General features: G+C 45.8%; 1 protein-coding gene across 1 annotated transcript; it reads left to right on the top strand.

The window, feature by feature from the left end:
• The first annotated feature begins 2,118 nt into the window (after positions 1-2,118).
• LOC127335634 (gibberellin 2-beta-dioxygenase 6) lies at positions 2,119-4,747 on the top strand. The gene is made up of 3 exons (XM_051362354.2): positions 2,119-3,000; positions 3,802-4,132; positions 4,274-4,747. The coding sequence occupies exons 1-3, from the start codon at positions 2,537-2,539 to the stop codon at positions 4,526-4,528; spliced, it is 1,050 nt and encodes a 349-aa protein (XP_051218314.1). The 5' UTR covers positions 2,119-2,536; the 3' UTR covers positions 4,529-4,747.
• Positions 4,748-14,054: the final 9,307 nt, after the last annotated feature.

Below are 14,054 nucleotides of genomic sequence, written 5' to 3'. Positions count from 1 at the left end.
TTTATTAATTGGAATGGAGGAAGCAAACCGTAATGAATTTTAGAAGTTGTGTCAGAAGCAAATCTGAGGTTGATGGATGCAACTGAATTGGATACTTCTGGGCAGCCCTACGCCCCTGTTTCTCTTCATGTGCCCCTGCCGAGCTTGTTTGTACCAAGTGTCCTTGGTGAGGTTGGACAGAGATGCCAAAGTCCCAAGCCTCTGTCGACCTGTCGGACTGCAACCAAGAGGACCCAGAATGCAGCACTGCACTGCTCGAAACTGAAGAGCAGGAAGCAAAGGGATCATAGCGTACCACCTTGTCCCTGCTTCTTTTCTCTCCAACTGGGTGAGGAACTTCTAGAAGAGGTCGGTCACTTAACTTCATGCAAAACTGCTGCATGAGATTCGAGTTTAAGAGCAATTCCAATAGTGTAGCCAGCTGTTGGCTATAAGCCAAGTGCCATGTCATCTATAGCCAACTTAGAGCCAACATATACAATAGTAAGCTATAAAAATGTAGTACTTAATCAATGTGTGGCCCACCTTTCACTCTCACAAAGTTTTTAGGAGCACGTGCTAGAGCTGACTCTTGCATAAGAGCCCACTCTCCTTCTCTCTCCTCCTCTCTCTCCTCCAACTAAGCAATAATATACTATTTTAATCTTTATAGCCAGCTGACTAGGACTTATTGTACTTGCTCTAAAGTCTGTATGATCAGTACTAATCGTTATTGCAACCATCATAACGACACGTACGAGACAGAGCCAGCTCGCAGCTAGTAGGACTTGCCAAGAATGGTGGAGCACGCAACGATCGAGGTCACACTCAGCGTCATCGGAATTCACATCGAGTGAGTCACAAACTGCATGATACATAATCTCTCCGTTTCTCTTGTCTAGATTCGTCTAGACATATACGAATCTAAATAAATATGTGATACTTATTTAGAAATAGAGAGTACATCAGACCATTTCCAAGAGACCCTGTATTTATAACAACAACCAATTTTTTTTTTGTTTTAAGTGAAAACAGTTCCGTATAAATATCGCAAATCTGGCGAATTTGGCTTTTCTTGTGCTCCACAAAAAGTTGACGCCAGACGTGCTATATCATCGATTATGGAACGACCTCTCATATTTAGGTCTCCCAGTCAATATTGATGCAGCCGAAATTTCAGCGCATGACCTTTCCCTCCTCCCCGCCGCTCCCCTGTCCACCGCTCCATTCTCACCCCTTGGCTAGCTCATGGCAGGTCGTCTCATTCCACCACCACCTCACCCAAGTCACCACCATGGATCTATGGCTTTGTGCTACAACACTAAGAGTGTCCCCCGCTCGGCTTTCTTGAGCAGGTACATCACCACCATTGTTGTGCCTCTTGGTTTGAATCGAGGGGATTGTTGATTTGGTCGTTTGTCCGCTGGTTTGCTGATATTCAAGGTCATGCTTGTTTCTATGCCTCCGGCATGTCTGATTCCCCATAACATGAGCATCGAGGACGAGAGGGATTTGAAACACTGGGTTTTTTTTTCCAAAAATGTTAAGCATTTTTTGAGACATACCGACCGAGTGCAGGCAGGGTATGCGTTCCCAACTTCGTGATGCTCTCATTGAGCATCAATGGCAGCTATATGGTAGGTAGATAGTCTACCAATTTATTTATCTGATTTGTTTTGACCAGTATTCATGTTTGGTTTGAACCAATCCTTTCATTATTTAGATCATTCATTATTTTCTTAATTATTTGGTTTGCATAATTATTGTGATTTGATTACTGTTGTATTGTGTGTGACGTAGAAACATTAAAATTTCTTTTTGTATTGCAGTTTTGAGAACCTATTTTTCAAATTCATGAATATCGCGTTTTCTAGTACGAGATTATCCGGAGTCTGCTCGAAGACCAGGATTGCAGGAGGCATGACGATGTGTAGCGCACAAGCACAACTAAACATCATAAATTTGGACAAATATTTATTTCATTTCTGATAGCATATGGTCACGCGTGCATTGCACCTAGTCTCCCAATTCAAAACGGCGTGGCGCTTTTCGCATTTAACCGACCTTCAAGTGGAGGCGGTCAAAGACAGAGGCCCCATAACGTGTTGCGCCCCACACATACAGAGATAGAGAGAGAGAGAGGATCGGACGCCCCCAAGTGTCGCTCGGTCCTAGTCGCGCGACGTCGCTCGCTCGGCCCTGCTCGCTCAAAGAAAGAAATCGCTCGCCCTGGAAACGGCCCGATGGATCCATCCACGTAAAGGCGGCCGCGCCCATGCAAGGAAGAGCTAGCTAGGTAGCGTGCGATGGAGCACATGTCCAGCTCGTCGCCCAACGGGCAACCACTAGCTCCCTTAGGCCTTAGCTAGCACCGCCCCAGCTCTATATATAGGCCTCTCGCCTGCAAGATCTTTCGAAGGAGCGCGAGCGATTTGCCATAACCCAGTGGCTAGCTAAAGCTATAGCGAGCGTAGACACGACGTGCCACTCGTCCATCGATCACAAGCTCTTCGATCCTTCTTCCTAGTAGTACGTGTCTACCTCTCTCTCTCCCACCATGCCGGCCCTCGCCGACCAGGCCGATCCGCCACTGGCGGACAGCTACCGCGCGCTGCTCCGCGCCGGCAACGGCATTGCGCCCACGCCGGCGACTGAAAGCCTGGCCGTGCTGGAGCAGGACCTCCCCACGATCGACCTGCAGGGCCTGGCGAGCGGCGACGCGATGGAGCGGAGGGCGTGCGCGGACGCCATGGCGATGGCCGCGTCGGAGTGGGGCTTCTTCCAGGTGACCGGCCACGGCGTGGGCCGTGCGCTGCTGGAGGAGATGCGGCGGGAGCAGGCGCGACTGTTCCGGCTGCCGTTCGACGCCAAGGCCAAGGCCGGGCTGCTCAATGGTTCTTACCGCTGGGGCAACCCGACGGCGACGTCGCTCCGGCAGCTCTCGTGGTCGGAGGCCTTCCACGTCCCGCTCGCCAGCATCCCCGGGGAGGACTGCGACGACGGAATGCTCTGCTCGCTCAGGTACACGTCCGTTCCTTCGTAAGCTCTGCATGCCTGTTTGATCGGACATCAGTTTTTTTTTTCTTTCAAAAACGTTCAGACATCAGTTTAGCCTTGCGGTGGTCCCACGGCGCCTAATTAGCCACGCATGTGTCTGTGTATTTGCACATAGTAGTACGTACAGTAGTATATACCACTCACTGGGCTTTCGTACTTCACCGGAGGACAGTAGATAGAGAAAGTCAGTAGAGGTCAAATTTGGGATATTTTACTGGTGGACGGGGACGAAGGCACACTTTTGACAATTATTACGCCGTACTTGACCGTTAGATTCGCTTCGTGTCGGCATATATTGTAGACGTTCCTGCCGCGCGCGCGGCAATTAAACTCTGCTGTCAACTTCATTAATTCGGCTTGTTTGAGTCGATGAGTGGCGATGTCCTGTGTGCGGCTGGGCAAGTGCCCACGAAACGCATGGGTGCTTTGAGTACACTAAGGCCTTCGTGTCCATGGTACCAGCCTAGAGCCGGTTGCCTACCAACCCCATCCCCACTTAGCTCCAGTATCAAATTTGTGTGCTGCGTACATGCCCGCTCGGGGTACCCTTCCATGTACAGTGTCCTCGATAGGGAAATATCTACACATACTACGTGTACCATGATCCATCCATACATGGGCATGACCATGAATCTAATCGGTACGATCGAGGACGTACGTGTATGGCAGAGTGCTCCTGTTTTACCACGCTCACTAGACACTGCAAGTTTTCTTTTTTACCACCAGTTAATGAATGAATGGTGACTGACGAGCACAAGTCTGCAGGGGCGTCATGCAGGAGGTGGCGGACGCCATGTCCCGGGTGGCGGACACGGTGGCCGGGGCGCTGGCGGAGAGCCTCGGCCACCGCCCTGGCGGGCCGACGGCGTTTCCGGCGGGCTGCGACGGGACGACGTGCTTCCTGCGTCTGAACCGGTACCCGGCGTGCCCGTTCGCGCCGGAGACCTTCGGGCTGGTGCCGCACACGGACAGCGACTTCCTCACCATCCTCTGCCAGGACCAGGTCGGGGGCCTGCAGCTCATGAAGGACTCCCGCTGGGTCGCCGTGAAGCCGCGCGCCGACGCGCTCATCGTCAACATCGGCGATCTCTTCCAGGTAACACTCGCTCGCCGATGAACCCCGACGACGTGCCCATGTTTTGACCAGGCAGAGATGTACCCGATCCAACATCACATCAGATTGCCTTTTCGTCCTTGCTTTTCATCTCCTTATTCCGATTCCGTGCGTCTGTTTCAGGCGTGGAGCAACAACAGGTACAAGAGCGTGGAGCACAAAGTGGTGGCCAACTCCAAGGCGGAGCGCTTCTCCGTCGCATACTTCCTCTGCCCCTCCAATGACTCCCCCGTTGGCACTTGCGGCGAGCCGTCGCCCTACAACCCCTTTACGTTCGGGGAGTACAGGAGGAAAGTGCAGGACGATGTCAAGAGAACCGGCAAGAAAATTGGGCTCCCCAACTTTCTTAAACTTTCTACCGTTGACGGCCAGAAATGATACATCCACAGCATCGCCCCTGTTCTTAACTCTCTGCACCAAGTCTCACTGTAGAAGCGTGTGGCAGCTTGTTCAAATCGGAGGAAATTCCCTTTTTTTCCTATTTTTTGTTTTGTTTCGCCGACTTTTAGCCTAGGTGATGATAGGTAATACTATACACCAGATAATGATGGAGGCATAACTTACAACTCCAATATAATACGACACTTGAAGGTCTCATCTTTTTGTACCCTGATCGAGTTATATCCTTTTTAAACATGAAGATCAAAGAGCCCAGCTTTAAATTAATAAAAGAAGCAACCGACAAGGATACAAGGTACAACAAACACACGCTAGAACAAGGCAGATCGGGGATCCCATCTGTGCATGCATCCCTATGTGTATTCCACATTTCTTCACTGCCACATGTGGTGCGTGTTGTAGCATATGAGCAACGAAGGTGGATGGAACTGTTCCCCTGGTTCTTCTACGTTATACCAAGCGAGGACGGGGATCCCATTTGCGCTACCAACATCCTTTCCCCTGTTCACACGGTCTCACCTCCAATTCGTCGTCCAACGTGTGTCGAGTCTCCTTCAAGTACCCCCCCCCCCCCCCCGCACCATCGATCCAGGTTTGCAGTTGGCATTGGCTGGCCATGGTGGTGGTCTACAATCAAACAATCGTTCGATAGTTTTGTCGATTGATGCTCGTCCATCTCAATCATGTGCCTCGGGCTGCTTGTGATGCACATGCTTCTATTGGGATGTTGTCCATGTACCCGATCCATGCCTTGCACGATGCCTCCGGTGGGGCCTTGGATGCACCACCACCTACATCTAGGAGGGCTAAAAGGACCAAGGTGCCACGGATCCATAAGTTATGTTGGTAACATCGATACATCAACTACAACAAGAAAAATACGCCATGATTACGATGAAGATATGGTGTGGATTGATAATTATTTTTTGATATGTACTAGGCAGGATGTTTCATGTGCTCTAAGCGTGACGAGCAGATACTAGGATGATCCTGACAAAAACCGATGGATGGTTGTTAACATATCTTCAAGTACGTGATAAGGACTAATTAAGGATATGTTCTTGGTATATGGCGATGAGGAGGAGCTCGATGTAAGGGGTTACACCAATGCAAGTTTCTAAACCGACTTAGATGATTCTCAATCAAAATCTGGATACATGTTCGTCATGGAGCATTATTGAGCTGGCTGATTTCCAAGAAAATGCCATAACGCACTCTCCAATAGAAGCCAAGTACATTGTGGCCTCAAAGGTGACGAAAGAAGGTGTTTCAGTGAATTTTTTTATGATGAGACTCTTTGTGGTTCAGGCTGTGTACAACCCTTTGGACATTTATTGGACAACAATGGCACTATTCTACATGCCAAGGAACAGAGAGAACACTAGAAAAACAAACGCATACCCATACGTTATGACCTCATTCAAGAGATTGTTGAAAGAGTGACATGAAGATATGCAAAATACAGACATATACAAATATTGTGGATCGTTGATGAAACCACTTCTACAAGAAAAGCATTAGGCGTGCACAAGAGAGATTGGCATGGGATGTACGGACACACAGTGTCCGAGTTATTGACTCTATTGCAAGTTAGAGACCCTTGAAGATATATGTATTTCCTACGTATGTTCATAAATTTTATATTGAGCTTGAAGAACCGCCGCAATACCGTGTATCATCAATTATGTATTCTGTTGTGGAAGTATGTAGTTGTTTGTTCTAATGGTACTTAGCTGGGTTATGGGGACACATAACCTAGACTGATTTATGAGTTGGTTGATGACCCAGTTTCACTAGTCATGAGCATGGATGCCAATCCGACTGATACTATCTCAAATAAGTGTTTAGTGAGCTTGATAGACCCACATTGAGTCACAACGAGTAAGTTGTCATATGTTAGTCTCAAGTATTTTATATACCACATCCTTAGACATGTGGTCCTCGCACGATTCGAGTTATAGATCAGCCAACTTAAGTTGTGCCAAACACTACTCCATAACTAGGCAGTTACAAACCTAGATTTTGGGCCGACTGAAAATCAAGCTACATGACATAGATGATGAAGATGAAATTTTCCCCCTCCAACCAGGAGAGATAATGTCTAGGGCCACTTGAGAGATTTGATCCGGAAACATACCCATTCATTTCAACTAAGAGTTAGTAGAATGAATTTAGAACTCAGAATGAGAAGAGAGTTAAGTTATTAAACTGATGAAACTAACTCGCTTATAGCTTAACAGTATATATCGTGAGACAATGGGAATCAGGCATATGTCACATTAGATGTCATTATGACTTTACGGAAATCGGGAGTCCATATGTTCTGCTATGAGCCGGTGCGGACTTATTAATTACCCGCCGACTCTAATTGTGTCTGGGTGATTGTGAACCACGGGGTCATACATTTAAGAGAAAGGAGATAGGTGGATGTGATCCAAGTAACATAAGCCAACTTGGTTGGATACAAGCCGGACATGAACATGGTCAACGAGTCAGACTTGGAAAACCCATATTAGGCTTGACATCAATTAGTTTGTTGAAAATCATAGACCACACCATGAGTTCCAGACCTTGTGAACATATTTCGCAACCCGTCGCTAGGGCTCTCCATCCATGGAAGTGCAAAGAATCTAAAAGGATTACAAATAGGTTCATAGACAATCTAGCATGCAAGCTGAAGGCGCACCGCCGTCCTCATCCCTCTATTATTGGAGCCGAGCAAATTTATCCTACCGGCATTTGTTGTAGTAGACAAACAAAAATTCGTCCATGATATGTTTTAAAGACAACCATCACCAAAGATAAGACTCAAAGATTGAAAGAGCTAAACCTCAAACCACACCCACATACATAAAAAATGACTGGATCAACGAAGATCTGCGAGACACAGACCACCATAGCAAGGATACAATGGAGAGGACATTATTCTTTTTTTTAGTTGAGAGAGGACATTACTCTGACTTCAATGTTTAGTCGCCGCTTACCATTTTGAAGAAGCCACTAAAAAACCTAAACAAGAAACGGGAGCCCCCTCCCAGCGAGAGGCCGTAGTCCACCACGCCTCCAAAGCCCCAAGACCAACGGAGTCAGAGCAGGCCACCGTCGACGCTAGTGAGAAGAATGTAACTAGACGTGTTTCAGTATCCCCTCACGACCGCCTCTCTCTTTCCTTGTAACGATCATGATGCAAATTTTTATGTTATTCTCTTATACATTGTTGCATGCTACTGGACAACTAGAAGGGTTTCCTCGAGCATTGGTTGGGTGATACCCATATTGGCAGAATTGACAATCAGGTTAATGACATCCCATGCTGGAAGAGCGAGTTGTTCAGCCATATACACTTCCAACATGAAGCAGAGACTATTATTTGTGGATGCTATCAATATCCCTCTACTATTGTGCGGCACCAGCTTCCGTCGCTCCTTTTAGGCGCTCAATGTCAAGTGCAACATCTACGTTATGCTTTTTGCAAATTCTACGAGGTGACAGCATCAGAGATGAGATCGTAGGTTTGCGCCTGGCCTGAAGAATCTGCACTATTACCGACAAACTTTCTACGATGTCATCCATATCAAAGGACAGGGGAATAAGAAGGATCGATGTGTGTAACTGTCAACGGGCCCTACCTCCTCTCCCGCCCCCTCCCGGGCGGTGGCGGAGGATCCCTCCCCAAACCCTAGTAGCCGCTCCTCAAGCCGCCGCCCCTCAGGCCGCCGCTGCTGCCGGCACCGAAGGTGGTGGTGGCACCCCTTCCGTCGAACGACGATGGGGAGGAGAGGGATTCCGCTGCGGCGTATCATGGGAGGTGATGTTGCGCCAGTGGAGGACGTCGGGCGGCACGACTTCTTGGCCGAGGCCTGATGCACTTCGCCGGTAGCCATGGAGGAGTGGGTGGAGCGGTGGCGGCCTTCGCCCCCGGCGGTGGGGGTACGCATGATCCACGCTGCCGTCTTCTTCCCTGGTAATCTGGCAGGACTGACTGGCAACGTGGGGGCTGCTGGTCTTGCTTTGTTTTGGTGACGGTCCTCACGTTTCTCGCAAGCGAAGATGAAGACCTTCCGGTGGTCAGTTTGCCTTGATCTGGTTGGAGAGATGAGATCCGGAAAGCTCCATCGGCGAATGGAACAGTGCATCTTTTGCATGGCGTTTGCTGGATCGGGTGGTATTCGGTCGCGCGCACCCATGTTTTTATTCCGACCGTTTGGTTCCGAAGGGAGCGGCGCGAAGCTCTATTCTGTGTTGACATCAAGTGACTTTTTGGTCCATGGTGAAGTCAGAAGAAGGAATATCATGAAGGCCGGATTGGTAGACTTGCTAAAGGAGGTTCAAGTCTCCGCGATGTAGAGGGACTTGCTTGGCATTCCGGACTCCGCAGCAATGGTATGCAAGGGGAGCGACAACACATGTGAAGTTCAGAGTCCTACATTTCAGGGTGAAAACCCAAGATCTGGCCTTAACTGGTTGTGTTTGGTAATGATCTTGTTGGAGGCATTGTTTTAAGAGCGGGGACTATCCTCAGGGTGAGAACCTAAGACCTTTGGTCAGGCGATGACGACGCCGGTGCACCATTCCCTTCTTGGAGGCGTCACTTTTGGAGAGTCTGTATTTTAGGTGTTGTCATGGTGGTGGTTGTATTGCTGATGCTAGGTTTGGAATGTTGTAGCGAGACTTTTATTTCTTAGTTTTATTTTCTCTTTTTTCGCTGTATGCATCTGTACTGTGATACGTCTCCGACGTATCGATAATTTCTTATGTTCCATGCCACATTATTGATGTTATCTACATGTTTTATGCACACTTTATGTCATATTCGTGCATTTTCTGGAACTAACCTATTAACAAGATGCCGAAGTGCCAGTTCCTGTTTTCTGCTGTTTTTGGTTTCAGAAATCCTAGTAACGAAATATTCTGGGAATCGGACGAAATCAACGCCCAGGTTCCTATTTTGCCCGGAAGCATCCAGAACACACGAGAACCGCCAGAGAGGGGGCACAGGCCCACCAAACCCTAGGCCGGCGCGGCCAGGGGGGGCCGCACCACCCTATGGTGTGGGCACCCCTTCGACCCTCTGGCGCCGCCTCTTCGCCTATTTAAAGCCTCCGTCGCGAAAACCCTGATACGTTCGACGAAACCCACAGAAACCTTCCAGAGCCGCCGCCATCGCGAAGCCAAGATCCGGGGACAGAGTCTCTGTTCCGGCACGCCGCCGGAACGGGGAAGTGCCCCCGGAAGGCTTCTCCATCGACACCGCTGCCATCTCCACCGCCATCTTCATCACCGCTGCTGCTCCCATGAGGAGGGAGTAGTTCTCCATCGAGGCTCGGGGCTGTACCGGTAGCTATGTGGTTCATCTCTCTCCTATGTACTTCAATACAATAATCTCATGAGCTGCCTTACATGATTGAGATTCATATGATGATGCTTGTAATCTAGATGTCGTTATGCTAGTCAAGTGAATTTTACTTATGTGATCTCCGGAGACTCCTTGTCCCACGTGTGTAAAGGTGACAGTGTGTGCACCGTGTGGGTCTCTTAGGCTATATTTCACAGAATACTTATTCACTGATGAATGGCATAGTGAGGTGCTTATTTATATCTCTTTATGATTGCAATGTATTTTGTATCACAATTTATCTATGTGCTACTCTAGCAATGTTATTAAAGTAGTTTTATTCCTCCTACACGGTGTAATGGTGACAGTGTGTGCATCCGTGTTAGTACTTGGTTTATGCTATGATCATGATCTCTTGTAGATTGCGAAGTTAACTATTGCTATGACAGTATTGATGTGATCTATTCCTCCTACATATGCATGAAGGTGACAGTGTGCATGCTATGTTAGTACTTGGTTTAGTCGAATTGATCTTTCATGCACTCTAAGGTTATTTAAATATGAACATTGAATTGTGGAGCTTGTTAACTCCGGCATTGAGGGTTCGTGTAATCCTACGCAATGTGTTCATCATCCAACAAGAGTGTAGAGTATGCATTTATCTATTCTGTTATGTGATCAATGTTGAGAGTGTCCACTAGTGAAAGTCTAATCCCTAGGCCTTGTTCCTAAATACTGCTATCGCTGCTTGTTTACTGTTTTACTGCGTTACTACTGCTGCAATACTACCACCATCAACTACACGCCAGCAAGCTATTTTCTGGCACCGTTGCTACTGCTCATATATATTCATACCACCTGTATTTCACTATCTCTTCGCCGAACTAGTGCACCTATTAGGTGTGTTGGGGACACAAGAGACTTCTTGCTTTGTGGTTGCAGGGTTGCATGAGAGGGATATCTTTGACCTCTTCCTCCCTGAGTTCGATAAACCTTGGGTGATCCACTTAAGGGAAAACTTGCTGCTGTTCTACAAACCTCTGCTCTTGGAGGCCCAACACTGTCTACAGGAAAAGGAGGGGGAAGTAGACAGCAAGCTATTTTCTGGCGCCGTTACCGGGGAGGAAAGGTAAAAGGTACTCACACTCCGGATCTCGGCAACTAAGCTATTTTCGCCGTTGTAAGTACTCGAAGCTATTTCCTTTAGATCCTGCAACTGCATCTTTTTGTTTCTTGTTTACACTAGTTTGGCATAATGGACAAGAATGAGCTTCTTATTCTATTTCCTGATTTAAAACATGGATTGTTTGATGCGAAAATTTAAAAACCTATGGAATCTTATTTGCATGCTGGTAGTAATATTAGTATGAACGCTTTGAACACCATTGTTGATAATGATATAGAAAGTTCTAAGCTTGGGGAAGCTGGTTTTCATGATCTTTTTAGTCCCCCAAGCATTGAGGAGAAAATTTTCTTTGATGATACTTTGCCTCCCATATATGATGATTATAATGATAGTGGTCTTTTGGTGCCACCTACTATGGAGAGTAAATTTTGTTGTGATTATACTATGCCTCCAACACTTGATGAGAATAATAATGATAGCTACTTTGTTGAATTTGCTCCCACTACATCTAATAAAATTGATTATGCTTATGTGGAGAGTAATAATTTTATGCATGAGACTCATGATAAGAATGCTTTATGTGATAGTTATATTGTTGAGTTTGCTCATGATGCTACTGAAAGTTATTATGAGAGAGGAAAATATGGTTGTAGAAATTTTCATGTTACTAAAACACCTCTCTATATGCTTAAAATTTTGAAGTTGAGCTTGTCTAGTTTTCCTATGCTTGTTACTTTGCTCTTCATGAACTTGTTTATTTACAAGATTCCTATGCATAGGAAGCATGTTAGACTTAAATGTGTTTTGAATTTGCCTCTTGATGCTCTCTTTTGCTTCAAATACTATTTCTTGCGAGTGCATCATTAAAACTGCTGAGCCCATCTTGATGGCTATAAAGAAAGAACTTCTTGGGAGATAACCCATGTGTTATTTTGCTACAGTACTTTGTTTTATATTTGTGTCTTGGAAGTTGTTTACTACTGTAGCAACCTCTCCTTATCTTAGTTTTGTGTTTTGTTGTGCCAAGTAAAGTCTTTGATAGTAAAGTCAATACTAGATTTGGATTACTGCGCAGAAACTGTTTTCTTGCTGTCACGAATCTGGGCCTAATTCTCTGTAGGTAACTCAGAAAATTATGCCAATTTACGTGAGTAATCCTCAGATATGTACGCAACTTTCATTCAATTTGAGCATTTTCATCTGAGCAAGTCTGGTGCCATTTTAAAATTCGTCTTTACGGACTGTTCTGTTTTGACAGATTCTGCCTTTTATTTCGCATTGCTTCTTTCGCTGTGTTGGGTGGATTTCTTTGTTCCATTACCTTCCAGTAGCTTTGAGCAATGTCCAGAAGTGTTAAGAATGATTGTGTCACCTCTGAACATGTGAGTTTTTGATTATGCACTAACCCTTTAATGAGTTTGTTTCGAGTTTGGTGTGAAGGAAGTTTTCAAGGATCAAGAGAGGAGTATGATGCAACATGATCAAGGAGAGTGAAAGCTCTAAGCTTGGGGATGCCCCGGTGGTTCACCCCTGCATATATCAAGAAGACTCAAGCGTCTAAGCTTGGGGATGCCCAAGGCATCCCCTTCTTCATCGACAAATTATCAGGTTCCTCCCCTGAAACTATATTTTTATTCCATCACATCTTATGTGCTTTTCTTGGAGCGTCGTTTTGTTTTTGTTTTTTGTTTTGTTTGAATAAAATGGATCCTAGCATTCACTTTATGGGAGAGAGACACGCTCCGCTGTAGCATATGGACAAGTATGTCCTTAGGCTCTACTCATAATATTCATGGCGAAGTTTCTTCTTCGTTAAATTGTTATATGGTTGGAATTGGAAAATGCTACATGTATTAATTCTAAAATGTCTTGGATAATGTGATACTTGGCAATTGTTGTGCTCATGTTTAAGCTCTTGCATCATATGCTTTGCACCCATTAATGAAGAAACACATAGAGCTTGCTAAAATTTGGTTTGCATAATTGGTCTCTCTCAGGTCTAGATAATTTCTAGTATTGAGTTTGAACAACAAGGAAGACGGTGTAAAATCTTATAATATTTACAATATGTCTTTTATGTGAGCTTTGCTGTACCGGTTCATCCTTGTGTTTGTTTCAAATAACCTTGCTAGCCTAAACCTTGTATCGAGAGGGAATACTTCTCATGCATCCAAAATCCTTGAGCCAACCACTATGCCATTTGTGTCCACCATACCTACCTACTACATGGTATTTTCTGCCATTCCAAGTAAATACTTCATGTGCTACCTTTAAACCTTCAAAATGCTTCTCAATTTGTGTCAATGTTTTATAGCTCATGAGGAAGTATGTGGTGTTTATCTTTCAACCTTGTCATTTACTCTTGACAGACTTTCACAATGGACTAGTGGCTTCATCCGCTTATCCAATAATTTTGCAAAAAGAGCTGGCAATGGGGTTCCCAGCCCCAATTAATTACAACTTGCATTAATAATTCTCTTCACATGTTTTGCTCTGATTCATCAGCAAGCAACTTAATTTTGCAAATAGACACTCCTCCATGGTATGAGATTGATGGTAGGCACCCGAGGATTCGGTTAGCCATGGCTTGTGTAAGCAAAGGTTGGGAGGAGTGTCACCCATAAATAAATAAAAACTAAAATACATGTGTAAACAAAAGAGAAGAGGGATGATCTACCTTGCTGGTAGAGATAACGTCCTTCATGGGAGCCGCTCTTGAAAGTCTGGTTGGCGAGGTAGTTAGAGTACCCATTACCATTCGTTGACAACAACAAACACCTCTCAAAACTTTACTTTTATGCTCTCTATATGATTTTAAAACTTGAAAAGCTCTAGCACATGATTTATCCCTGCTTCCCTCTGCGAAGGGCCATTCTTTTACTTTTATTGTTGAGTCAGTTCACCTATTTCTCTCCACCTCAAGAAGCAAACACTTGTGTGAAATGTGCATTGATTCCTACATACTTGCATATTGCACTTGTTATATTACTTTGCATTGACAACTATCCATGAGATATACATGTTACAAGTTGAAAGCAACCGCT

This window comes from Lolium perenne, chromosome 2 (genome assembly GCF_019359855.2).
Source record: "Lolium perenne isolate Kyuss_39 chromosome 2, Kyuss_2.0, whole genome shotgun sequence".
Lineage (NCBI taxonomy): Eukaryota > Viridiplantae > Streptophyta > Magnoliopsida > Poales > Poaceae > Lolium > Lolium perenne.
This window is presented reverse-complemented; position numbering and strand designations above follow the sequence as displayed.

Excerpts from the sequence above, each read along its gene's own strand:
- LOC127335634 (XM_051362354.2), top strand. The coding sequence starts at position 2,537 with ATGCCGGCCCTCGCCGACCAGGCCGATCCGCCACTGGCGGACAGCTAC. Across the intron at positions 3,001-3,801 it reads GGAATGCTCTGCTCGCTCAG|GGGCGTCATGCAGGAGGTGG; the intron begins GTACACGTCCGT and ends ACAAGTCTGCAG. Across the intron at positions 4,133-4,273 it reads ACATCGGCGATCTCTTCCAG|GCGTGGAGCAACAACAGGTA; the intron begins GTAACACTCGCT and ends CGTCTGTTTCAG.